This window comes from Miniopterus schreibersii, assembly GCF_964146895.1.
Source record: "Miniopterus schreibersii genome assembly, chromosome: 13".
Classification (NCBI taxonomy): Eukaryota; Metazoa; Chordata; class Mammalia; order Chiroptera; family Miniopteridae; genus Miniopterus; species Miniopterus schreibersii.
This window is the reverse complement of record NC_138113.1, coordinates 22,176,817-22,204,730: the sequence shown is the minus strand read 5'-3', so window position 1 is coordinate 22,204,730 and position 27,914 is coordinate 22,176,817. Positions and strand designations below refer to the sequence as shown.

General features: G+C 44.0%; 2 protein-coding genes across 5 annotated transcripts in view; one reads left to right on the top strand and one right to left on the bottom strand.

Moving 5' to 3' along the window:
* PREPL (prolyl endopeptidase like) overlaps positions 1-2,822 on the top strand; it is a 31,899-nt gene extending 29,077 nt beyond the window's left edge. For all 4 annotated transcript variants that reach the window (XM_081156622.1, XM_081156621.1, XM_081156620.1 and 1 more), the window contains one exon: positions 361-2,822. In XM_081156622.1, the coding sequence (XP_081012748.1) occupies positions 361-450 (90 nt within the window). In that variant the 3' untranslated portion in view covers positions 451-2,822. The remainder of the gene's footprint in view (positions 1-360) is intronic.
* SLC3A1 (solute carrier family 3 member 1) lies at positions 462-27,578 on the bottom strand. Its single transcript, XM_081156624.1, has 10 exons — positions 27,105-27,578; positions 22,976-23,155; positions 22,678-22,832; positions 19,045-19,170; positions 11,241-11,360; positions 9,743-9,867; positions 8,340-8,535; positions 5,627-5,794; positions 4,207-4,323; positions 462-1,487 (listed from the first exon to the last, which is right to left on the bottom strand). The coding sequence occupies exons 1-10, from the start codon at positions 27,514-27,516 to the stop codon at positions 1,047-1,049; spliced, it is 2,040 nt and encodes a 679-aa protein (XP_081012750.1). The 5' UTR covers positions 27,517-27,578; the 3' UTR covers positions 462-1,046.
* Positions 27,579-27,914: the final 336 nt, after the last annotated feature.

Below are 27,914 nucleotides of genomic sequence, written 5' to 3'. Positions count from 1 at the left end.
TACGTTGTGCAGCCCCTCAGTTGACAGGTCCCCAGGCAGAGCTGTGTTGCACTCCACGTTTCAGTGTTTGGGGCGGGGTTTACGGCAGCTGCTTTACGATGGTCAGGTCTGTGACTGAGACCCACAAGGATTAGGAAGAACATTGAGTCATCGAGAGAAGAGGCTTTCTCTGGTGCTTGTGAGCTCTGTTCAAGTAATGGAATCTTAATTGTTGGGAGCCTTCTCCCTCTTTCCCAAGTAAAAGAAAAGTATCCCTGCTATACATTGCTGACTTCAGGGTTAGGTAAGATGAACAGAGAGACTGCACACTGGGGTTTTACTACAAAGGACTTCTAATTTTTTTTAATTTGTCTCTTTTAGATTACAGCCCAGATTAAATTCCTGTATGAGGAACTTGGACTTGACAGCACCAGTGCTTTCGAGAATCTTAAGAAATATCTAAAATTCTGAAATGATGTATTCAGTGGGAATTGGAAACATTGAAATATTTCCTAGTTTTATTTGCAATTGGGTTAGCAAAAGAGATTTTTTTTTAAGTTAGTAATTTATAAAAATTTGCTTCTCTATCCAAATTTTGTTTAGTGTACATCTCACTCACTCTGTTCTCTCCTTGATGTATGTGCCCCATAACGTAGGAAAGTCGTTTTCTAATCATGCTTAGAAGGACGGGAGCAGAGGGTGAGAGAAGGGTTGGTGACAGCAGAACTCTCCCTTCTCCCCATCAGAACGGCCTCGTTTTTGTAATTTACAGAATAAGAACATTCTTCACATTAAAATGCATTAGATCTTTCTAATAACCTGGAGTCCTAAGGTTATCTCTACTGATGCTATGTCAGTGAAGTTACAAGGTCCTGCATGTGATGATTTTCTTTTAAACACTTTATTCTTTCAAAACATTTGAGAACCTTTCCTAAAGCAGTTACATTCAAGCTACAGAAATACCTGAGAATTAATGACTGTTCATAAAGTTTACCAAGCAGCACACTCTACACAAAGTTGCTGTAAGTAGAACAGAAAGCCAGTGTCCCCATCTCTCGCAGAGGTGTCTAGCACAGGCTGTACAGTATGTTTAACACGCTGGAGTAGCACGCCCGGTTGGAAATGAAGCATGTGTCTCTGAAGTCTGTTTGGTGGTGAAGGAAAGTCTTCGTGTTGTATTCAAGGATGAGGCCTTCTCCCTTGCCCAGTGAAATGGCTTGTGTATCAACATCCCTTCCTTTGTTGGTGGAATTGGTACTTAATCTTATCCTCACTTTTGTGGGAATATTTGAAATCGTTTCCTTTAGATTTAGCAGTGATGATTCTCCAAAATTCAGAACCATGAGGAAGATTCTGTCTATGCCATCCATTTCTCTTGTGTACACAACAAACTGGCTGTCAGTCCTCAAGTAGCAAAACCAGCCCCTGCTGAGGAGCAGCTCATTAGCATGAAGCAAACTTAATTCTTGATATAACGTTAATGTTGATCTGGGCTGAGTCTTTTGGACCTATTTTTAAAAAAAGTATTAAGATAAATATGTGAGTCTGATTTTTTAAAAATATTTTTAGTATCAAATAAGAAATTTTCCCAAAAATCTTGCTTCAGTTTGCCCCTTAACATAATTACTAATTGTAAGTTTAACTCCTGATAGAAATTGCAGATGCAGGGTTTCCCCTTGGCCAGAGCTGATGTAGAGACCAAATTGGATTCCACTTTAGGAATCCTGAAACAATGTCCATGTCTGAGTTAAAGGACAGTGAACTTCCCTAAGTCAAGTCCATTTATGCTCTATTGTAATTGGCAAGAAAGCTGCCCTGCTGGCACTGACAGAACTGCTGGTGAACTGGGCGTCTCTGTCCCCTTTGTAGAATAACGGGGACATGCCACACTTCAGCAGACAGGTGTTTCTTGCGTAGCTAATGAGCAGAAAGTTGCAAAAAGCAATGCAGAGCAAAACACTGACTGAAGTAAAGTTTGTACTTTTTTTAAAACCATAGAAGTAACATACATAATTTAATGTATTTCTCTTTTTTCCCTTTAACATTTCAAGCATCTTCTATTATTTTATAACTCCATAAATGTCCTTTTTTAATGGCAGAATAGTATTCTATTGAATGGTTCCATCCTATTGACAGGTTACCATTCCCTGTCATTCAGCACTCAAGTTTCCAGTATTTTCTTACAGTCTTAGTGCCCCCCAAATTTGGATTATTTATTTAGGATATAAATATCACAAAGACAGTTACTATGTCAAAGCTTGTGGACACTTGATGCATAATGCCAAATTATTGTCTGTCAGAGCCGTTGACAAAGCAGTGACGTTCACTTCATTGCACGCCTGCCAGCCGTGCTGACTGCAGTGGTTTTGCTGGTGGCTGTTTGGGGCAGGTGCCTACTGTGTAGTCTAATGAATGTCTAATGGATGTTTAAAATATGTTTTTTCTCTGTTTACCAAGTACAAAGGTATTTATGGTACATGTATATGTATTTGACCTGTCGAATTACTGTTAAAATTTTCTGTAGCCTTAGTTAATGCATGAAAAAGCAGAGTTCAGTGCCACTCACATAAGAAGTGCCCAGTAAGTGTTAACTATTATTTTTGCCTACTTGACTTCCCACTTCCTAGAAGTATGTTGAAGTGTCTCTCTGTAATTGTGGATTTGCCAGTTTCTCTCTGCATTTCTCAGAGTACTTGTTTTATATATTTTGAAGTTATTGTTAGATGCATAGATTCATGATTTGTAGTGGAATGTTCTTTTATCCATTTTTTAAAATTTGCCTTTGTCTCAGTGCTTTTCATACTGAATTCTATTTTGTCTGCCATTAAATATTTCCAGACCTGCTTTTTGTAACTGTACTTTTTTTAATAGAAAATGCATGTATACAGTATAAAACTCAGTTATAAGAACAGTATATAAATATATAAAATAAGCTTTTCTTCAACACCATCCCCTAGCTTCCCAGTCCCCTCTCAGAGACAGACACTGCTGCTGTTTATGTAGTCTTTCATTTCTGTGTATCATGAAATGAGCCGTTCTGTGCCTGTGCAAACATATCTAGACATACTTCTTACACAAATAGTGGCATGTTACCATTCTGTACTGTTTTTTATTATTTAGTACATGTTAGAGGTGGTCTCATATCAACACACGTAGAACCTCCCTCGTTCTTTTTAAAAGTTGCATATTATTCCATTGTATAGATTAACCATAACTGATTCAGCTGGTTGTTGATACGTTTCAGTCGTTTCCAGACTCTTCTATTAAAAACAATGCTTCAGTGGAGATTCTTGGCCAGGAGGCAAGCTTTCTTTTTGTTAGCATTGTCTTCAATGTGTGCATTTTCATTCTGTGTCTTTTGGTTTAACTATACCTTATCTGAGAGTTTTTATCTTTTAATAAGTAAATTTAACCCATTTCTATTTGTAGTTACTGTATGTTTAGATATAATCCTATAGCCTAATTTTCTCTTTAATTTACAGTTGTACTTTTTTTTTCTTCCTTTTTAGCTTTTTATTGGATCAGTTGGTTATCTTTATGTAATTTTTCTCCTAATCTTCTCTGAAAATTACATAGTCATGTCTGTTCTAATGATTACCTTTAAAATTGTAACGGCCATTTTAAAATATATTTTCATGTTTTATATGGTAGCCACTAGCTACTGAACACTTGAAATGTTACTAGTGTGACACAGGAACTGGATTTTTAATTTTATTTAATAGTCACAGTGTTTAGGAAATTTGTTTCCTAACTTGATCACCATGAAAACGGAAAAGAGTAGAGGCAAAAACCAAAGGGTGTGCTTTTCTAGAACAGCTACTGCTAGGGATTGTCCGTGTCTTCAGTTCCTTCAGGTGTGCAGGCTTGCTCTCAAGGCCCCGCTACCTTAGACTTTGCGAGCTCCTTCCTCCCTCCCTCCCTTTTGAGGGGAGGAAAGGAGGAAGGATAGCAAGGCTTTGCTGACAGACCTCCATAAATTTCCTTAACATCCCAAAGCCCTTGGCCTCTCCAATGAAGAGTTGTATATTCTGTGTGATAGTTCAAATGGTCCACTTTGTACCAGTTTGTATTTTCACAAAAACATGACTTGAAAACTGCAAGAGAAGTCTATGTGGTTGATTTAAAGAGCGTCAGTTAAGGTTTTAGACTCAGGGCGAGTGTATGTTACTAGCACAGAAACTCATTTCCTATTTCTAGAATCAGCATAAAATTTTGTTTGATACTTACATCAACATTCACAGTGTCGTAATCTGTACTGGTGGGCAACCAGGTGTGGCTGCCTTCAGAAAAACCCGCGTTGGAGCTATTGTCCCACTGCATTGGTGACTTCGAGAGAAGGGTATCCTATTTCAGAGGACCATAAAGAGAAATCAGGGGCCTGGTTATCAAATGAAATGTAATTTGGCCATGATTTACTTCATAATTATTTCATTTCCTATACTTGTATTCATTAGCATTCATAATGAAAAGGCCTTAACATTCAACACGTAACCAGTTTCACACTTTAAATTGGAAAGTAGTTAATGGCATCTTGAGTTTGATACACACTTTGACTCTTCGCTTTTCACTAAAAATGAGGAATGTAGGATTTCAAAATGTGCCATTACCAACTCATTCTACTGTGACACAGTGATGATGGTGGATTCACATGTGCAGCCATGTCCAGGTGGGCCTACATTCTGTCGTATTTACCCAGCCTGGTTATTGCACACGCGTGCACACACAGATTTAGGAGCTGAAATAGAAGAGGTTTCCTTTGACCAAATATTAGGGAAATTGGATCTCATACAATTGAAAGCTAATCATATAAATTATAGGCTCAAGATTATTTGTCTACCCAGAACACAGCTCTGAGATCCACAGCCTGAAACAAAAGCAAAATGAAAACCACCCAAGTCTGAGGCTGTGCATTACTTTTGTTAAACTAACAGAAAGAATCTTTGTGCTGTGGTCAAGTGAGTTCTAGCAATACCCACAAGCACTGTAAATAAATGTCTCTGCACCTAGAGAGGGCGATGAATAATATTCCAACTCAAAGCTGGTTCTCAAATTTTAGAATCAGAATCAGCTGGGAACCATCTTTCAAATGCAGATTCCTTGCCCAACCAGGCGTGGCTCAGCAGTTGAGCATCGACCTAGGATCCAGGCGATTGGGGTTCGATTCCCGGTCAGGGCACATGCCCGGTTGCGGGCTTGATCCCCAGTCGGGGGCATGCAGGAGGCAGCCGGTCAGTGACTCTCTTGTCACTGATGTTTCTCTTTCTCTCTCCCTCTTCTTTCCTCTCTCTGAAATCAATATATAGTTAATAAAATAAAATGCAGATTCCTGTCCCTGGCCAGGTAGCTCAGTCGGTTAGAGCATCATCCCGATACACCAAGGTTGCGGGTTCAGTCCCTGGGCAGGGCACATACAAGAACAAATAGGTTTCTATCTCTGAAATCAATTTATGAATAAATAAAATGCAGATTCCTGGGCTCTACACAAGAAATTCCATTGTGTGTCTCATTTTTAACAAGCTCCCCAGCCAAGAAAGCTGAGAATTCTCACTGTCCTAACAGTAATTTTCAGCTGTCGAATAGAAATAGTAAATTCTCTGGGCAAAAATGAGTATATGGTATGGTGCATGGTAAAATTATATTAACTTACAACATTATAGCTTTCGTTGAGATTTGTGGCTAAAATATTTCTCATTCCTATTTCTTCCCCATAGTAAGTAACGGGAGTTCCGGGAAGTGTGAAAACAAGCATGTTCATGATGTTGACGTACTCTTGCCCCAAACGAGAAGTCAGCCGTGCAGTGTCTGGTCCTCCAATCTAAAAGGCACATATTTTTAAGAACACAACTCTACACAGTTTTCCAAATTTACCATTTCACAAAAAAGTTCACCAGGCAAAAAGCAAGGTGGTTACCATGGGCACCTTGGTATCAGCGAGCCTGGATTTCAGTCCCAACCTGCTGCTTGCTGCTTGCTTAACTGACCAATTTACTGTGTTAGCCATTAGGAGCGACAAAATAATTTACTTCACAGTGATACTGCAAATCAGGTAAGATTTATGAGGGCACCTACTCATATTTTTGCACATTTGGGTAAGAATATTGACAGGAAAGGAAACAAAAATGTTTCCCGTAGAAAGCAGGGACAAGGGTAGGAGAAAGACTTCCAATGTGTGTGACCTTTGAATTATTCAAAACAAGTTTTAAATTAAAAGATAAATCAACTTTGACAAAGAAATTTACATAGCCATGTGGGAATTTTTTGTCAAAAGTTTTCTATTTTTAAATATATTTCTATGTTAAATTCTCCAATTACATATTGTAACATCTAGGCCTTATTTAAGAGTTCGTTTAGCCCCAGCCAGCGTGGCTCAGCGGTTGAGCATCGACCTAGGATGAGGGAGATTGCGGTTCGATTCCCGGGCAGGGTACATGCCCTGGTTGCGGGCTCGATCCCCAGTCGGGGCGTGACTCTCATCATTGATGTTTCTCTCTCTCCCTCTCCCTTCCCTCTCTCTGAAATCAATAAAGACATTAAAAGAAAATTTTAAAAGTTCATTTAAATCACCTAACAACTCTTTCCATATACTATAACTCTTGATGACATGGGCTCTGAGAAACTGCATCATTTATTCAAGTCAGGGAATGAGGCAGAGCCAGCCTTTGAACTTGAGTCTGAGGACAGGAACTTAGTTGCTACAATTCAGGAAAAGGGAGGCAGCTTTTTTCCTTTAGATGTACTAAAGTTATCTTTACAATGATCTTTTATAGGTCACTGTAAAGTATTTTTCTATTTTTAAGGACAGAAAATTAGGTCAAATTTTGCCTCTATTATTTTCATTATCTTAAGAGCATCTGACGAGAAACCCTATGATTTTCAAGCCTTCTGGACTAGAGCACTTTCTTTCAGAACTATTTCTACAGGTAGTTCACAACAGTAGACAGAGATCGGCCTCCCACAGGCTGAGGGGTCCCAGTCAACTATGATACCCTAGACCTTCAGTATATGAAAAAACAGGTGCTAAAATGACATAAAATTTGTGATATGGGGGCACTTCTGGAATGGTGTAGTAGAGACCTCCAAAAGTCTTCACCATGAAAGGAGAATGCTGGCAAAACCTAACTCCACTTTTTCAGAACTCCGGAAATTAAAGGCTTACGACAATCCACCAAATTATTTATTCAAGGAAAACGGATGTCAGAACGGCAAGCTTTGTGTTGTTTTAACTTGCCCTAATCTCATGTCCCTCCAAGCAGATCTGTGATCACCTTGAAAACCAACAGATTTGTAACTACAGTAGCTGTCGCAGAATAAGTTTAGAATTCACCAAAAGCTTCACTTCTAGAGAAGTTTCACTGTCTGACCTCTATAGCAGCTGGGATTTTGGTTAGTTTTTTCCTTTTATCTGGTCTAATTCAGAGCTGATTCTGCAAATAGCTGCATCCCCAGGGCATTTGCCAAAAACAACCAGCAGCAGTTGGTTAGCGTTATACCCGCCAGGGGTGGTGGTTCTAATTGGAGCAAAACAGAGACTGACCAAGAAACTTACAGCCTGGTGAATGAAATGTCCATAAGGGGCCCGAACATGTTCCCGGCATCTAGAAGGCTGCCCTGATGCCTGGACTGTGCAGATGCCCGGGGAGACCTGAGACTTGCTGTTTCAAGGCATTTAAAGAATCTCCAATCATTAGGTGACCGATAAGCCGGCCAAGCAGAGACATGGCCACAACAAAGAAGACAGATTCGGGAGGATTAACCCAAGAAGGTCACTAAAGAAACAGCAACAAACACTAGGGAGGGGAGAATGTAATTCCCATAGTACATTTTTTAAAATATCCAGTTTTCAAAAGAATGAAAATATAAAAGTGCAAAGAAAAGTGTGGCCTGTACATAAGGGGGAGAAAGCATTCAATAGAAAGTGTGGCTGAGAAAACCCAAACATTGCACTTACAGACTGAAATCGATGACACATATGTTCAAGGAGCTAAACTATATCTAAAGAATTTAAAAGTATGAACAATGCGTCATCAAATAAACACTGTCAATAAAGACGATGAAAAGGAACCAAATAGAAACCTTGGTTGAAAAGTCCGATAACATGAAAAAATCAGTAGAGGGACTTTGGACTGGCAGAGGAATTAGCAACCTGAAGACAGATCTCCTGAAATTAAAGTCTGAGAACCAGAAGGAAAAAAATGAGAAGAGCCTGGTCAGAAGCTGGGACAGACCTGGCTCACTTAACAATCCTCAAAAAAGGGGAAGGGAAAGGTCACTAAGACTAAGAGACAAGCGCCCTTCGTGTCAGAGGCGACTTCAACAAGCTCCCCAGCACCAGGTATGCTGAGCGGGGCGTGAGCACCTACCATCCAATTGGGCCATTTGCCTTCCGGCATATGTTTCATCCAGGACGTGATCACCTCAAACACACTGTTCCCAGAAGGGCTGTCCAGCCTAGTGAGGTAATCGTTGAAGGGAAAATCTGCTTCTTGGATAAAAGGCAGCCCGTAGTACATCATGGTCCTGTCAATGCTGTCCCCGGAGGCTTCAGTGCCCATGAACCTGTAGGAAGAGTTGGCAGAGTACAGTGCCCTCGGGGCCTGGGGAAGTGCTTCTGCCTGATTGACAAGCTGCAGGAGTAGGGGTGAGTGCACACTATCAATCCTATCGGGCTGGGACGCACCAGAAAAAGCCAGATGGCCAGGAAAGGACATGCTGGGTCACCTGGACAATTTCTCGTAATAAACCCAAAGACTAGCCGAAACCTAAGGCCATGTCAAACATTTGGACCTCAATCAATATTGTTCTTTCTAAATCTAATAAAAACTCAATCACTTCCAGGAAGACTAGCAATTCTCATCACTCCACTTAGAATTTTCAGTATATATCTGCATATAAGATAAGGGGGGTTTCCCAAAAAAATCTTACGTTTGAATATTTGTAAAGGCTCACTTGGTTATTGGGGTGCACTCAGTTGTTAAAAGACTCTTCAGGGAGGACACATTTGCCTGAAAAGACCCACATTAATGCTGTAGCTGTTTGAGACATCACATTAATAAGTGTATCTGGAGCCCAAATGTTTCAGTTCGTGTCCCGTCTCCGCTGTTACTGCATGTGTTACCATTACCTGCGTGCTCAGAGCCTCAGTTTCCTCATCTGTAAAATAGGGCGAGTAATCAGAGGATCTACTTTAAGGAGGGGACATTTCTTTAACTCCTTTTCTGTTGATTCTGTTGTGTGTTTACATAAACTTAGTAAGGGTTAAGTTCATTTTGTTTATTATGTGCTATGCACTCTTTCAAATGCTTCACATACATCATCTCATGTAATCTCACAACAGACTTATAAGGGCGTGGCTATCACCTTTTAATTGATGAGAAAACAGGCTTATGTTTAACTGGCCCGTCCCAGGTCGCACAGCCCTTATGCAGGAGTCCCCCTCAGCCCACCTGATTCCCACCCACTGTGATCTGCTAACAGTTTGGTTGGAACATTTGGATTCATCCTGTACAAGGACACTAACAGGTCAATAATGATGGATAACATTCAGATAGCATACTATCTTTTCATTTCCACTGCGAAATAAGTACTGCGGTGAGCATTTTACAAAAGAGGAAACTGGAAGTCAGCGAAGTTAAGCAGCCTGGCTACGCGAGTTGTAACGCACGGTAACCTGCAGGCCTGTTTAACTCCAGCTTGAACCTCCCGAGAGCGCTTGGGCGGGAGGGACAAGCTGCCGCGCCCGTGAAGTGCGGGCGCCCGCGGTCACCTGTATCTGCCAGGCTCGGTGCTGTGCTGGTCCAGGGACCGCCGGAAGCTCCGGACGATGTCGTGCATTCCCACCTGCGTGGTGGTGAAGTCGTGGTACAGCTCAGAGTAGCGTGTGACTGTGTCCTTTGAAAACAGGACGGCATGGTTACCGTCATTCACACGTCCAATGATGTGAGTGCAGACTGTCTCTAGCACTTGCAGTGCTCCAAGGGTTTTGTGGATGGAGAACATTCATGACTATTGGTACCTCATGGGATGCTTAAATTATTAACTATAAATCTAGTAAATTCTACTGAACATCTAAACATTGGTAACAAATGTATTTAACAAAATCCTCCTCCTAAGCATTTAACTGTCCTAAAAGCTCCAGGCACTTTTAAAGGCAAACATGCATTTAAACTTTTTTTAACCACCTCTATCCTTTATTTTCACCTTTTTTTCCCTTTTTATTGAAAATCATATGCAAAAAATTAATCATAACCTTTGGGTCACGATGTGCTTTCATAATTAGCCCATGCGTGGCCAACTTCTCTTTAGTTAATTGGTTTGTTTCAATGAAGTCATAACTACCCATAAATCTATTACTCAGGACAAAAGCTTAGAAGCTTGATAATAAACCTGATAACCATATGAATTTCATTTTACTCACTTAACTTTATAAAAGGGACATAAAGCTATATATAATTTTAGGTATTTTTTGCTATACATTACAGTGTTAAGATTCACCCATATTGCTGTGTGTCACTGTAATTCATTTATTTTGACATTCCATTGTGTAAATATACAAATGCATTATTCTGGGATGCATTTTAGGACTACTGTGTACTTGGCCTTTAAAACAGTGGTCAACCAGAGAAATGGAGTGGCATGTGATTAGTAAGTCTCGTCTGTGACCTGGGGGGACGCTGAGAACCACTGGGGCAGCCCCACAAAGAGCCCAGATTCTGGCTTGGTTTGTAACTCCATTTACCACCCCTGCCATCCCTGGTAAAGTCATTTCTCTAAGACCTGCTAACTGGGGATCATGAAGACATTCTCATAAGATGTTGAGAGGAGTTAAATGGAATATCCTAAGTAAACAGCACAGAGCATACAACAGACACTCGGCAAGTGCCAGTTCCCTTCCCTTCTACCTGTGTGTGCCCTGCTGACCACAAAAGCACCTGGGAAATTAGGTCTCCTCTCTTGCACTTGAGCGAGGTGGCAAAACTGCAGTGAGCAGTGGTGGCCCTTGGCGGAGTCCACACTGTCCGTGCCCTCAGGACCCTTGTCACCCAACGACTCCTTGGATCCCTTGCTCCTGAGCGAACCAGGGGAAGGAAACATCTGGTCATGTGCACTTGAAACTCCTCTGTATTTGCTGAGGAAAATGATTTAAAGCACGTCCTACAGACAGGACAGAGCACAGCTCTGGTAACTGGTGTCTCAGGCTAAATAAGAAAACACTCTGATGACATTTTCAGAAAAGGGGGGAAAATGTCTAAAACAAACTTTACCGGGAGCTGGGTCTTGTTCACTTGGGCTTCATCTCTCAGATGCTTTGCTTCTAGAAGAAACTTAACAGCCTCGAAACTAAAGCCATCAACACCCTTTGAGAGCCAGAACTGTAAGATTTCCTAAAACAAAGAAGGAAAATATTCGGTTACATTAACTACGCATGGTCAAAATGTTTAATAAGGGTTTTGTCTGTCAATAAAACAGCCATCTCCACATCCAAAACATGCACCGCACTCATGGTGCATTTTTATCTGGTTAGCACAGCAGTGTCTCAGTATAATAAACTCATAACTGCATTCATGGACTCCCATACTTCCCTCATATTTGAATTCAGAATGTTACATTTGTAATTGATGTTATAAGCATGTTTTCAAAGTTTAAAAAATCCATTCAAAATGAAAAATAGGGCTCTGGCCGGTGTTGCTCAGTTGGTTGGGCGTCATCTGGTGCACTGAAAGGCTGCGGGTTCGATTCCCAGTCGGGGCACATGCCCAGGCTGCGAGCTCCATCCCCAGTGGGGGGCTTGCAGGGGGCAGCTGATCAGTTGATGTTTCTTTCCATCTCTCTCTCTCCCTCTCCTCTCTCCCCCCCTTTCTCCTCCTAGCCCTCCCTTCCTCTCTCTCTAAAAATCAATTTTTAAAAAAATCTTTAAAAAAAATAGAAGACATGACTCAGGCGAAACTGGGAATGTATCTTCCACTTGCCCGGTTCCTTAAAGGTCGCTCCACACTGAGAAAGTAGCCAGTGGACACCCAGGCAGGCCAGGCCCTTCCCCAGACTGGAGACCTGAGGGGTGTCGGCTGCGTTCCTGTTTCCCTCGCCTCTGACACACTCCCTGGGCCGCAGCGAGCCAGTCGTGGGTTAAAGAGGAAGCTCAGGCAGCCAGAACGCGTGGATATGGTGGGATACCAAGGGGGTGCGGCATGTTCCCCGGCTTCGAGGCTTCTCCAGAACAGTCTGGGACACACGAGAGGGTTACCTAAAAATCAAGGCCGAGCTCAGTTCAGCCTCATGAGAGGAGAGTCCTCTGTCTGCAGGGCTGTTGAAGCTCCAAGGAGACCCAACTGAACACGGGTGGGTACTGGGAAGAGCTAGTGTTTGAACTTGGCCAGTGGGACTTCACCAGGGAGTGAGATGAGGAAGAAGATTCTGGACCGTTTGTGAGACAGCATGAGCCAGTCGTGCACGGCAGAGACGGACCTGATTGGCCTGTATCCGGGCAGTCGGGAGGACTAGGCCCTTGAAAAGCAGAGGGCCTAGGTCTCAGCCCCCCCGCCCCAGCCATCCCCGCTCAGCCTGGCCTCCTCCAGCACTGACCACAGCTGCCCTTCTGCCAAGGGACAGTGGCTCTCCCACTTTGCTCTTGGCTCATCCCTTGCTGAATGGAAGGTTTCACAGGAATGCATCACATTAGAGTAGAACCACCTGTAATTCAAAGCACTGGTGTGAAGTAGCCAGTTTTCACCTATGGAAGGGAACAGAGCCTTAGAACCCTCATGAGGACTAGCCCAAAAATCCCATTTGATTTGAACTGTTTCTTGTATCTACATGTGAATATGGGCTCTCTCGGGTGTGAGTATGGGCTCTCTCGGGTGCTGCAATTCAAGGGTCTCAAAGGTGTCTGTTGGCTCAAGGCATGAGTTCATACTGCTGAGGTCAATTCCCTTGTGACATTTTTGAATGGCAAAGCTTGAAAATTTTTTCAAATCTACACAGGCTCTGCTGCCAACAATCCTCAGTGTGGACACAGTTGACCCAAATAAATTCAAGGGGACACTAGCCGGTGAAATTTTTCTTTGGGACACAAAACCCACAAACCTGTTCTTACTGCATCTTTACTTCTTACCAAATGTATTCATTCAATAAGTATATGAGTTCCAGCTCCGGGCCAGGCACTGAGCTAAGCCTTAGAACTACAACCAGGTCCAGGTCTGCAGAGTTTTTTTAGAATCCCCAACTAGACGGTCAAACTGTAAAGCAAAACTATTTAAATCAAAGCCAGGACAAAGCCTTAAAGGAGAGGAGTAAGGTAACGCAAGAGGGTGACGCAGTGGGATTTGCGCGGGAGTCAGCGCCGCAGGATGACGTGGTGAGAGCAGGTGGTTAGAGACTGAGCCAGAAAAGGCCCCTCGTTTGTAGAACAGGATCTAGGTGACCTTAGGGCCCGAGCTTAAGCACCCCTCGCTGTACGAGCCCCTTCCTAACCAACTTCTCGCCTCCTTCTAAATAAACATTTTTCTGTACCTAATTTTACAGTCTTTTTAAGAAGACCCCCAATTTTACAAGCTTCAGCTCCCACACAACCGGGACCCCCCCAGGGGGCGCTGTCCTTCACGAGGGGGCGATGGGAGAGAGTGGGGCTGGGTGAGGCACCAACAGCCTGACCCAGCCGGGCGGCCCCCAAAGCTGCGGGAAACACTAGGCACCGTGGTGCCGGAAACACGAAGCTCTGAGCACTGACTTCCTGGGATAAAGCTGCTGGTTTCCTTCAGGGGTCCTCATTCCCTGAGGGTTCCCGGCCTCGTTAACTATTGACCCGCCGTTAAAGAATGGCAGGTGTGTGCCCAGCCAAGGCGACGGCCCTGGCAGCGGTTTTCACTTTAGTCCAGTTTCATGAACTGGACTAAACATGGTTTGATGAAGCAAAACAGCAGAAGCTGGATGCTTATTTTTGAGAGTCATTTTGAAATGATGTGGTTTTCACGCAGATAATCCAAAATTTGCTCTTTAAGAATATTTGCTTCATGCTATTGATGCTCTCGGTCAGGTGAGAAAAGAGCCCCAGATTTTAATCATTAACCCTCTCTTTACTCCGATTAAGCTCTCCCGGGTGTGGGGTGTGGGGTGTGGGGTGTGGGGTGTGGGGTGTGGACATGAGCACAGAGCCTGGCTCTGCCCGGACTGGATGGCCCACAGAGGTGCCACAGGGCTCTGGGACAGTTCACTGTGTCCCTGATTCCTAACTCCCACAACATCACACAGTCCCGGTCTTTCACCCGACATCTATTTATTCTTTTCTCCGTAAGCAACTCACTGCTCTGAGTAAAAAAGGAATTATTTCACCATTACTGATATCCAAATTCACGAAACCTGGAGCGAAACCTTTCCTCCTACAATGACCGAAGTTACGGGGCCCGTTTACCTAAAGAGCCAGGTTTGGGAAAGGGCAGCTCTGCTCTTACATGTCACGATCTGTAAGACTTCCTTTGATAATGACATAAACACGGGCCACCCATCGCAAGAAGGAATGAGAAAGTATCGGATACTTCAGAGGTGCAGAGAGAAAACTGGATTCTCTGTCTATAGGCAAAGGAAAGGAAACTGACCACAGTGCCGCTCGGAAGTCCTGGTAAAATTCTTTGCTAATCCTACAGGAGCCGGGAGTGGGAAGGGGTCCTGGCTGCAGAACCCGAGCCAGGCGGCCACCATCCCTCCACGGCCGGGCCGCAGGAGTCGGCGCAGCAGCGTGACCTTGCTAAACCTTGGTGAAGTAACAGCCACCTGCAGGGTGTCTGTGAGGGAAGCGAGTGTTGCTGCCGGAGTCAGCTGACAGTTTGGTCCTTATATTTCCCGATCTCTCTGTCGGGTTTGACACTGTAACTAACCTCGTCTTCTACAAATACACCCCTTAGCTGCAGGACACCCCACTCCTGGTTTGCCCCTCGTTGTCTGTCTACTCGGTAGGCCTTTAAATGTTAGTGCTCCTTGGAGTTCCATCTCTTTTTAAAAAAATATGTTTTTCTAGCTGAAAACACTCAAGCCCTGAGAGGTTCGTGGCACAGCCAGGTCCCCTGATGGCCAGTGCAAGGGGGGGAACAGAGAGGAGGGCTCTGTGCCGGGTGTCCCCTGCATGCCCGCCTCCCACGCGCAGGTAGGAAAGCTGATGGGAACCAGGAGGGAGAAGGCTCATACTCTGAGTACAAATTGGTATGAAAACTGGAGTCTTTCCAAATGCCTCCTCACCACTAACTCTCTGGGTTGCAAATCATTAACCTGCTTAACTACTGAAGAGATAAGCGCTGCTGGGGGCATAGGAGGGTGTCAGGAAGTCCCTTTCATGTGAAAGGCCACTTTGCAGGAGCAAACAGCCTTCCCTTCTTGACCTTTCTTATTTTCTTCTGATAGTAAATCTCCTAAACCAACCTTGCAAATATCTAACCTCTCAGCTGGAGACAGTAACGACTCATCCCGAGAGGGATCGCATCCTGCAAGACTAGTAAATAAGGCTCGTAGTCACGCACCCCACTACTTGGATGCCTGCAAGAGAACAGATGGGGTAGTCAAAAATAATTAATGTATTGGCTGGCACATTTCAGCTAAATCCATCACCCTTGTCCAAACATCTCTAGGCAATCCATCCCTATTGCCACTAGGAGCCTGTAGAAATCCACTGCCTGATAAAACAACTGGATTATACTCATTTATGAATTTCCAACTGAAAACTTCCTTGAAAAAAAAAGAAGTATAGAAAAATGAAGCACAGAGAGAGAAACAGTTTGCCTCAAGTCAGACGTGGAGTTGTGGTTAAGACCAAGGACTCTGGAGTCCCAATGCCCGGGTTTGAATCCAGCTCCTCTCCCCAGGTGGGTGACTTTAAGCTTCAGTTTCTTTCTCCATAAAATGATCACAATCTCATGAATTAGGCTTCTTCTGATCATTAAATGAGATGATCCAGGTAAAGCACTTGGCACAGAGTAAGTGCCCAGTAAGCGAACACGGGGGGCAGGGGGCGGTATGGGTGTGCAAACGACCTTTCATGATGGAGAAGCGGAGAGACCACACTCCACCAGAGTTTGAAACTAACCCCTAGTTAGTCAGTTAGCTTTGTCTACACTCCCCCAAACCTCCACTCCCCCATCCCCCAACGAGACAAGGCTGCCCTGACAAGGTGCCTACTTCCAGAACAGATCCCAGAGCAATTCATTTGAATTCTGCAAAACATCAAACATATATAGTAAAAACAGTCCTAAAACTAAGGAGTCTGTAGGAATATATTTAACAAAAGATGTGTACACTGAAAATAGCAAAACATTGTTGAAAGAAATTAAAGACCTAAAGAAGTGGAAAGACATCCTGGGTTCATGGATCAGAAGAGTTATTATTAAGGTGGCAATATTGCCCCAAACTGATGCACAGATTCAGTGTAACCCTATCAAAATCCTAGCAGCAGGCTTCCTGCAGAAATCGACGAGCGGATTCTAAAATACATGTGGAAATGCAAAAAGAGACAATCTTGAAAGAGAAGAGCAAAGTTGTAGGACTCATGCTTCCCAATTTCAAAACTTACTACAAAGCTATACTAATCCAGACAGTGTGATACTGGCATAAGGACAGATACATAGATCAACAGAACAGAGCTGGGTCCAGAAATAAACTCTGACATTTATGGTCAATTGATTTTCAAAAGGGGTTTCAAGACAGTTTAATGGGGGAAATATGATCCTTTAAAACACATGTTGTTGGTATAACTGGATAGCCACAGGCCGAAGAATGAAGTTGGACGCCGTCACAGCATATATTAAAATAACAAAAAATGGATCATAAACCTAAATGTAAGAGCTAGAACTATAAAACTCTTAGGAGGAAACAAGGCAGTAAATCTTCACGACCTTAGGTTAGGCGATGGTTCTTAACTATGACGCTAAAAGCACAAGCAACAAAATTTTAAAAATAGATAAATTAGACAAAACAATTAAAAACTCTTGTGCTTCAAAGGGCACCATCAAGAAAGTAAATAGACAACCCATAGAATGGAATAACATTAATTGCAAATCATGTATCCAGAATATGTAAAGAATGCTTACAGCTCAACCCAAAAAAGACAACATAAATTAAAAATGGGGGCAGGATTTGAATAGACGTTTTTCCAATGAAGATGTAAAAATAAACTATAAACACACAAGAAGATGCTCAATGCCATTTGCCATCAGGGAAACACAAACTAAAGCCACAGTGACATACCGCTTCACACCCACCAGGTGACCGCCATCAGATACACAGGCGATGACGTGAGGGTGAGGAGGGAGAGGAGCCGGCACCCTCGCACACGGCCAGTGGGAACGGAAAATGGTGCAGCCGCTTCGGAAACAAGTTGGCAGATTCTCAAATAGTTAAAGATACATATCACAGACATGCAGATAGATAATTTATAGGAAATGTCCAGAATAGGCATATCCATAGAGACTGGTTGCCAGGGCCCTGGGGGAATGAGAGAGGAGGCCAGGAGGAGTGACTGCTAATGGGTATGAATTTCTTTTAGGGGTGAGGAAAATGTTCTGAAATTAGTGCAGTTGCATAGCTCTGTAAATATACGAAAGCCACTGAATGATACATTGAAAGAGGTGAATTTTATAGTATGTGATTATATCTCAATAAAGCTGTTTTTTAAAAACAAAACAAGAGCAGCCTAAGGGTAAGTGTCTTCGTGAAGCCACCAAGGCAGCGGGCTCCCTCTCCGTCTGGTTGGCATGGTGAGCTGTGGAAAGGGGCCCATGCCTCTCCGCTCTGTTGCGGTCCCCCCCCACCTCAGACCACTGCCCCACTAACCTAAATTCTTACCCATGACAGCCAGAGCAGCAATGACGACAGCAACGTGGCTGATACTTACTGTGAATTATGTGTCGGGTTTATTGGAACGGCCACCACACAGGTGAGAACCACGGGCCCCATCAGCCCTGACCTGGGCCACGGCAGGAAATCTCCTGGGCACAGGCCACAGAGGGATCTTCAGTGGCTCAGCATGTGCCCCTGGGCGGCACTCCAGGCCCTCCAGCATCAGCCCCCATGCCCCTTCGCACCTCAGCTCCTAACTCTCGCCCTCATTTCTCTCCAGTGCGCTGGTGGAGTTTCCAGATAAAATACAGGGCAGCCAGTTAAGTTTTAATTTCAGATAAGCAATGAATAAGTTTCTAGCAGAAATAAGTCCTAAATATTGCATTATTCATTGTTTATCTGAAATTAAAATTTGCCTAGGGGTCCTGTCATTTCATCTGGCAACCCTAGGCAATGGCCCCCGGTCCCTGCTGAAGCACAGAAGCATACTCTCCCCGGAGAGCTTTGCATTTGCTCTTCTCTCTGCCTGAAATTCTCTTCCCCCAGATAGTTACACGGTTCCCTTTCAAAATTCAGGTTTTTGTCCAAACGGGACCTTATCTTGGGGCGGTCATTGAGCCAATTCCATGGCACTCCGAGGCCCCTTCCCCTTAGCATTTATCACCGCCTGACATTTATATATTCTGTTGTGAACTGTCTGCCATCCCCCTCAGTATACTGGAAACTCCTTGGGGGCAGGGCCGCTTTCACTCAGTTATATTCCCAGCACTTGGAACTCGACCTGGCAGCAGCAATGAGTTGGTATTTACCGCTGAGGGAACACAGAAGCGTTGTGCACGGTTTTCTCATCTGATGTTCAAAAAGCCTGTGAGACAAATGCTGCCATCAACTGCTTCCTGTAGATGAGGGATCTGAAGCGCCCAGGACGCCTCCTCAGCTCGCTGCAGCCAGCGGGGGGCAGGTGCCCCGCAGGGGCCAGGCCCCAGGGCCCACGCCCGGCCCCACCGCACCAGCTCAGTGGCACAGGCACAGGGGCAACTCAGAGCTAAGGTACCAGGTGCTTCTGCCTCCCGCCCATTTCGGTTCTTTTGGGTCAGAGGAAGGAAGGCGCCCCGAACATATCTGAGAGTCTGACTGATTCCTTCATCCCAGAGTTTGACTACACAACTTGATTTCGCCCAAACAGAAAGCACATCAAATAACCACGTAAGCACCACGTCAGAGAGCCGTCTGCGCAGTGTCTATACTCACTTTTATTTCTTCTTGAACATCAGGGTTGCGGAAATTTAAATCAGGTTGCTCTTTTGTAAACTGGTGAAAATAACATTGGTTTCGTACTTCGTCAAAGTGCCAACTGGAATTTCCATATACACTTAACTAGCAAACAGAAAAGAGCAAGGCAGTTACTTGGTATGATTCACAGGACGGCCCTGCCCATTAAAAAAGTGATAACGCCATCGCCCTCATCCCAGGCTAGGAGCACAGATGCCCAGAGTCTTCCTTCTGTGAAGAGCTTTCGCTAAATTAATTCCCTAAAACTCTACTAGCCCTTAGGAATAACAGAAACCTAGCCACTTCCAGTGCTGGTACCCGGCAGCGTTTGACACTGGTACCAGTCTCCTCCCCCTAGACACGCTCCCATCCGCGGCTCCACCCGCGACCGCCCTGGCTGTCCCACACGTGCCACCGCTCCTCCTCAGGCTGCGCCAAGGGCCCGGAAAGGCGGGAGTTCCTCAGGGCTCTGCCGTGGGACATTTGCTCAGTTCCTGCTAAAGAGAACATCTGGACAACACTGAAAAACACAGGGGTTTTGCATACATCTTTTTCATTTTTTTAGTTGAAAGACCTGATCACACTGGGTTGACGTTTCTATGGTAACAACTGGCGGCAGCTCAGTAGTAGCTGCTGGCTTCCAAGGAAACACACCCGCATCGGCCACCTCGTGGCCACCTGGACACAGCCCAGGAGAGGACAGTTACAGCAGAGATAACTGAGAAAAATGAGTATCCAGAATACAAGAACTCTACAAATCTGCCTCAAAGGGACAAGCAATTCAACAAAAACTTGGGAGCGGGTGGAGTCCATAAACAGGTGTTTCACAGAAATGGAAGCTCAAGTGAATAAATACATGAAAAGATATTCAGCATTATAAGTAATTAGGTTAATCATCATGAGCAATTAGATAAATGTAAAATTAAGACTTCAATGTGATACCAACTTATGTTCACTTGGTAAAAATTACAAAGTCTGGCAGTCCCAGCAATGAATGAGAATATGTGTCTTTTATGCTGTTGGAGGGGATATAAGTTGGTACAGCCTCTTCCGTAATCAATTTGGCATTGTCTTGTAGAGTTAAGCATGCATACCCTGCCCCCAGCAATTTCACTCCTAGTTATTTACCTTCCGAGAATGTTTAAAATGAATGGCACTGTTAATAGTAAAAACAACTGGGAACAGCCCAACTTTCCATCAGCTAAAGAGTAGATCAGTAAATCCTAGAATATTGACACAGTGAAAATGTATGAACCACACCTACCAAAACTACACGAATGAGTATGAAAAACAATGAGGGGGGAAAGCTAGCACCAAAAGACTACATGCAGCATGATGCGTCTCATAAAGTTCAAAACAGGAGAAACGAAATAAATTTTAAAAAAATACATAGCATATATATGGATATATGCATAACCCATGGACACAGTCAATGACGGGGTGAAGCCTGGGGAGGGGTGGGAGCGAAGTGGAGGGGTCAATTGGGGGAAAACAATGGGACACCTGTAATACTTTCAGTAATAAAGATAAATTTTTAAAAAATACATAGCATATGTAAGTAAGGGGAAAACAAAAGCAAGGACTTGGAAACCCCACGTTTAAGGTCGTGGTTACCTAAGAGAAGGCACAGGGAGGGACAGGGAAGAGCCACGGGCGGTTTCCGCAGGGTTGGTAATGTTCAGATTCTTAATTTGGGGATGAGTTCATTGATGTTCACTATTATTATTTTCCCTAGTTTAGATATATATTACAGATATTCTAAAACAGTTTTATTCAGGTGTCATTGAATACAATAAACTGCACATATTTTAAGTGTACGATTTGATCAGTTTTGACATATGTATACCTCTCACCACGATCAAAGTAGTGAACGTATCCGTCCTTTGTAGTCCCTAATCCCACTCCTCACTGTGCCCTCCCATCTCTAAACAACTCATCTGCTTCCTGTCACCAGAGATTAGTTTAGATTCTCTAGAATTTCATGTAAGTGGAATCATATAGTACGTGCTCTTTTTCCTGGCTTCTTTCACTCTGCGTAGTTATGTTGAGCTTCGTCAATGCTGTATCGATAGTTTATTCCCTTTTATTGCCAAGTGGCATTGCATGCACGGTTATACCCCCAGGTGTTTATACATCTATCATATATTACCCAAATTTGCGTATGCATCAACTGTTAATTAAAACAAAACACCACCTTGGCTACAGTGGAAAACTGATGGGAGGGTGGAAACACTGGGTACCTGAAGAGGCAGTCCTGCAGGGTTGCAGTCCTGCAGGCACCAGATGGTGTGGTTTGTAACCATCTGCAGCCGTTCGTACAAGCAGACTGTGGAGCTGGACTGACCAGACCCAGTCCTCAGCCCTGGCATTTACTAGCTGTGTGACCTTGGCCAAGGCACTTAACCTTTCTCTGCCTTAGTCTGCTCATCTGCGAAACAGGAATTAAAGCCTACTGTACAGGACTGTAGGGTGGATTAGGTGAATTAATGAATATAAAACACTAACCACAGAGCCTGGCACATAGCAAGCATTTAGTGAATGTTCGCTATTATCATTATCATTTTAACAAGTGGGTGGATTGGGGAAAAGAAAGATTAAGGAGGTAATACTGCCAGGACTTGCTGATGAGCTGGTCACCGGTGCTACACTGGTACCCCTCGATGAACCCGGGGCGGGGGGGGAGAAGATCACACAGCCAGCTTTGACTCTTGCCGATTCTGAGTGCCCTTGAGTCATCTGTAAGTTGATGCCCAGAAGCCAGCCTGTTTAAATGTTTCTGGAGAAAGTCAAGATGATCCAGAGTAAAAGGCTCTACAGAAAGCAGGAGAGAATGTGAACCAGAGCCGGTGGAGGGACTGGCCTGGGACAGGTGTAGAGTTGCCAGGTAAAATATAAGACAGCCAGTTAAATCTATATACCAGATAAACAACGAATAATTATTTGTGCAAGCATAGCCCATGCAATATTTTATACAAAAAAATTATACAGTTTAAAATTCAGATTTCATTGGGCTTCCCTGATTTTTATTTGTAAATCTGATAACCCCAAATAGTTAGGGCATGGCTTCTGTTGTAAAAGAAGTGAATATGAAGAGGGTGGGAGTGGGGGCGGGCAGGTTCGTTGGCTACAGTTTACTGCCGAGAGTGATAACATAGGCAGTTAGGATGTTTGCAGAGGAAGGAGGGCCAGAGGCAAAGTTCCAAGGAAAGAAAAGGTAGATGGTTGGGTTCATTTATGGCTAGGGTTTTGTTGGACAGGGAGGCAAAATGTCAGAAAGCCAAAGAGGTCTGGAGCACAGCAAGACACCTATGGAACTACAGGGCGTGGCATCTAGGCTGGACGAAGTGGGAAGTGAGGGAAGGAGGGAGGAGAGGCTGAGAGTTGAGGTTTAAATTTGCTCGAACGCATGAGCTCTGCAATGAAATCAGAAATCCAAATGACATTAGGAGGATGGGGGCCTTGTTTTCATTTCTTTGAGAAACTCTCCCCTTCTCGTAAACTATACCCATGATTCTTTTTTTCCTTAAGAGGGCTTTATAAATAACCAGTTTCCTCCCTGAAGATCTGACCATTTTCACTTTGTAAATCAGGCAAGTCCTGGGTGGCACTTACCCAGTTGTTGGGTGGTGTGGTTATGCCATTTTCATGGGAACAGTTGTGCCAGATATAATAATCAGCGTATTTCCCTGTCCGGGTTCGACTCCACTGAAACCAAGCATGCTTATCACTGGTGTGGTTTGGTATGAAATCAATTATTAATTTTAAACCTAATGAGCGAAAACATTTCACATGTTAGGAAAATATTAGATCAGAATAATACATGACAGGTAAGGAAAAAACACTTTAAACAAGCACTTAGGGAAATGCTTCTCTCAACGCCCCCCCCCAACCCACCGACCACTCCGTTTACCTCTGTCATGTATGGCTGCAACCAGATTCTCAAAATCTCTCATTGTTCCAAAAATGGGGTCGATTTCTCGGAAATCTTCAATACCGTGTCGGAAATCTTTAAGGGATGATTTAAAAAATGAGGTAATCCAAACAGTTTTTACATTTAACGTTGTGATGTAGTCCAGTTTATCTTGAATACCTGAAGAAAACAAACGAAGGCCATGAAAAGTAAGTAAACAAAGTTTGGGGGGTTTTTGGTTGAAGGATTTAAAATAAAAGGAATATGCCTAAAATCAAAATATGTCTATTGAGACAGAATTTGAATTTGAAAATTCAAATAGCAAGGTCTCGTTCTGCAAACAACATCCAATTAGTCTTCTGGCAATAATCTTTGACCTTTCCCACCTACAATAGCATAAAGTCTGCCTGTGGCTTATTCATTTTTCATATTTTAAAGCAAGATACAGTATTGTTCATTTATCCCATGCATGGTTTTTGAGCACCTAGGCCAGGCCGGGTGCTGGGCTCAGTGCCAGGGCACAAAGAACAACACATGGCTGCTTATGGTCACTTAGTCTAAGCTGCACTGTCCAGGGTCATGGCCACTTGCAATGAGACTAAGTCTGAATTGAGATGTGCTATAAACATAAAACACTCTGGAATTTCAAGACCCAGTGTGGAAAGAATGTAAACTATCTCATTAACATTTTTATTGTGCTTATATGTTGAAATATTAAACAAAATATATTATTAAAATTAATTCACTTGACTCTTTTTTACTTATTTTAATGTGGCTCCTAGAAAATTTACAATTACATATGTAATTCTACTTCCTCTGGACAGTGCCAAAGCCCAGAGTGTACACAGAAGGGAATTCTAGGCTTGTCTGAGAAGATGCAGGAACGAAACGATTTGTACTTGGAACTTTGTAGGGTAATTAGCAGATAGTGTGTTTTTTTGCTTCTAGTCCAGAGTCCTAAACGTGGACTGAGGAGTTGTCTAGTGTTCAATCTCCAGTAACTTTTGGTGGGACCCCTACAGGCCTCCGTCCGTCAGTCAGAGCCTGTCAGGGTCACACAGCAGGCCAGAGGTCACCAAGCCCAAAACACACAGACACCTGCCTGCTGGCATGGGGCTCTTCCCCTATAACAGGCTGTCCATTTTTGTCCTTGCTGCGCCTCAGTTTCCCCATATGGGTGGCTATGAGACCTCACAGTGTCAGCAGGCAGCAAAGGGATTTTGATTTAAGTCCGGACAAGTTAAGTAAGGATATAGCTTACCACCTTGCTGACCAGCTATTTCGAGCCAGAACTCGCCCGTGTGGCTGGCGACTTTGGTCAGCAAGGTGTTTAAACTTAAATTAATGTGCATGTGGACCGGACGCGAGTTATCTCGTGACCGACGGCCAGCAATGCTCGCACACAGAGACATGGGTATGCTCCTGGCGGGTCACCGGGGCGTAAGAATGGGCACAAAGCAACAAGGTGAGTGATCGAAACAGTGGGCTGCCAGGCACAAAGCCGACGTGAGAAAGGGCCCCGGGCTCGCACTCCAGGGCACAGAGGCGATCACCAAGCCTGACCGAAACTGCAGCGCTTTCTTCAAATAATAACAAAATCCCCTCCACCTCAAGGACAAATACCTCTTGATTACAGGAAGCAGCCAGTTCCTCAAGAAAGTTCTTGGACATGACAAATGTAAGAGCTGATTAGGAGCTAGCTACTGTGTTTGCAGAAATTTGGGGTATACAGGTATCCCCCACTTTTTGAAGTCACATGGCACCACTTCGCTTTTTCAAAAAAACCTGTTTTTGCTAACTGGAAGAGGATTTTCCCTTTTAAGAGAAAATGAGAAAATAGCGTGTTTAGCATTTGTTTTGCAGCAGCTGTTGCAGAGGCGGTGGCCCCCCCAAGCTCCTTCCTGGGGAGCTATGCTCAGCATCTCAGCATTGAGCCCCATCGCTTTGAACTGTGTCTGTGCTTTATCTATTTATTTTGTGCATCCACAAGATGTGCCCTGTATGTCATATTTTTTCTGTTTTTGCTATATGTTAGTGTTACTTTAGGCTTTAAGTGTTACTTGATATGATTTGATAGGTTATTTTTAGGTCTGGGGATGCTCCACAATTTTCCCATATAAATTCGTGGAGCATGGTTCAGCGATTGAGCATCTACCTATGAAACAGGAGACTGAGGTTCGATTCCCGGTCAGGACAGGCCCGGGTTGCAAGCTCCATCCCCGGTTGGGGATATGAAGGAGGCAGCCGACTGATGACTCTCTCATCACTGATGTTTCTATCTCTCCTTCCCTCTCCCTTCCTCTCTCTCAAATCAATAAAACATATATATATATATATATATATTTAAATCACAGTGATTGCTTATTCACTTTCTGTTCGGCTTCTGAAAGGTTTTGCGGGAACACTTTACTTTGGCATAGCAGGGAACCCTGTATCTAGAAGGTGGTTACCAAGGGCGAACCAGGAGGTGGGGAATGTATTGTTGGGTTTAGGGAGTTTAGCTCTATTTTGTCAAAAACGTCACTTTTGCTAAGCACATACTACATAAAAGGCAGCAGGTTGCTAGGGCCAATGGGGGTCAGGGTAGGGTGGAGGGGTGTGGAAGGGGAGTCACTCAGCCCGGGAAAGGCCATGTCAGAAGGTGCTATAAACAAAGTCCAAAGCACAGCAGGAGCCCTGGGGAGAGAGGGCGGGGCACCGATTAGGAAGGGTTAGAGGGCGAGAAAAAGCCTGAACGCAGGAAATGGGTTTGAACTGCACCTTGAAGGACTGAGAGTATTTCAATGAGTGAAGATGCAGGAAGATTTTTTAAAAGAGAGAAAATGATATGAGCCTACAAAATAAAAGCCTTTTATTAGTTATTAAGAAAAGTTGGAGATTTTTAGTTTATTTGTACCATTTTAAATTTAGATTAAGCTCATTCCTACTCCTCACACTCAATTAAAATAACCATTCTGTTTTACTTTCTTCAAACCAAATATCACTATCAAAAAAGACCTTATTATTTATTTCTTATTGCTGCCCTTAACTAGGGTGGCCATATCAACAGGTTTGCCAGGACAGTTCCAGCTTATGCCTGCTGAGTGGCATAATTTTACTCTTAAAAGTGTCCTGGCTTAGGCAGCGAAAGACAAATATCACATGATCTCGCTTATACGTGGAATCTAAAGAACTTAATAAACTGATTAACAGAATAGATTCAATGACATGGAAGCATAGAGGAGACTGATAAAGGTCAGAGGGATGGAGGAGGGCGGGCGGGTGGGTGGAGGGGGAGAGAGTAACCAAAGAATTTATGTGCATATATACACAACCCAAGGACACGGACAATGGGGCGGAGAGGGACTGGGGAGGGGGAAGGAACGGGATGGAATGGGTCATTGGGGAGAAAAAGGGACATCTGTATTATTTTAAACAATAATAAAATTAAAAATTAAAAAAAAAAGTGTCCTGGCTTAAACAATAAATTATAAGGACATTCTACACTTAACTCACTAGGAGGTTATTAATGTAACTTTAAAAATATAATTTTTTACTTCTACTTTAATTTTAATAAGATGGATATATTTTAAATAGTCTTTAATTCAAGTAATGACCAACATACCACTATGCCTTTTTCTCCCTCCCTTCATTTCTCAGGATTTATGCCTTAAAGGCTCAGCCTACACCTTTTAATGACATCACAATTTTTTTTTCTGAAATATTATTTATGCTTTATTCACTAATAAAATACCCTCAGGCAGATTACCCAACTAGCCACTACATCCACTGAAAAAGCAATTCCAAGCTGCCACCCTGAGATGATCAGCTATAAAGCGCACAGAAGCAGGAAACTTTCAGGAGGAGCCCTGCTGCATGAAGAAGTTAGAGCTGATGACCAACCAAGCATATGTGCTTAGTGGGAAGTAAATTAAACAACTCTTCGGGGGCTCGAAGGCCTCCAAGTAGTCTTTCATCATATGGGAAGAACTGGGTTCTGCTGGACGGCTTTTAGAAACATCATAAACAGGTATGACCAGTCACACTGGAATATGCTTACATACAACCCGGACATAATTCAGGTTCAAGGATAGAAAAAGCCACAAACCCACCCCGTCCGTGCCCCACCCAACACTCTCCCCCCAAGCACCTTTCAGATCTCCGTTCCCATCGCTGTCACTGTCCTTGAACGATCTTGGGTAGATCTGGTACATGGGTCCTGCCTGCCACCAGTCGAGGCACTTGGGAGAGACGGCGATCATGGCTATGGTGGCCCCGGTGAGCACGAGCACAGAAGCCATGGTGAGCCAGAAGAGGGCCTCCCGGGGCACCCGGTACCGGGCCTGGCCTGAGAAGCGGAACAGCACCTCCTTGGGCATCCCTGCGTAGGGCTGGATGGCCGCCAAGTCCGGCTCCCCCGGGCCGAGGATGGCCACCGAGCAGTGCTGGGGGCCGTCGGGACCCGGGGCCTTTCCCAAGGCGTCTTCGTTGTGGACGAAGCCATTGTTCGTCCGGCATCCCTTCATTCCAATAGAGTCCCTCTCGCCCTTCTGCTCAGCCATGTCACCCTTCCCTCTGCGAAGTGCCTTCCAGCAGTGACAAAGGCAGGTCTGAAATGCTTGGTCATGCTAATGAGCTTTGTGCGGTTTATAAATAAACCTGGCTGGACAAAGTCCAGCCAAGGAAGAAAGGGTGGAGGTAAAGGGGGTTTAAAGCGTTTCTCTTCACACCTGGGGCTGCTGTAGCTACAGTCACAGCACCGAGGGGCTCAGGCCCGACTGGACCTGGGCCACAGAGGAGGGGAAGTGGGAAGAAGTGGAAGGTTCCTCTGCAATTTAAGATGTCGCTTGACCGAGGACACCAATGTTCACAGCAGCACTATTCACGACAGTCAAATGGCAGAAACGAGCCAAGTGTCCATCAGCAGGCGAATAGAGAAAGTATGATATAAGCGCACGTG

Excerpts from the sequence above, each read along its gene's own strand:
- SLC3A1 (XM_081156624.1), bottom strand. The coding sequence starts at position 27,516 with ATGGCTGAGCAGAAGGGCGAGAGGGACTCTATTGGAATGAAGGGATGC. Across the intron at positions 8,536-9,742 it reads ACCGAGCCTGGCAGATACAG|GTTCATGGGCACTGAAGCCT; the intron begins GTGACCGCGGGC and ends CTCTTCCTACAG. Across the intron at positions 5,795-8,339 it reads GCAAATGGCCCAATTGGATG|ATTGGAGGACCAGACACTGC; the intron begins GTAGGTGCTCAC and ends TGTGCCTTTTAG.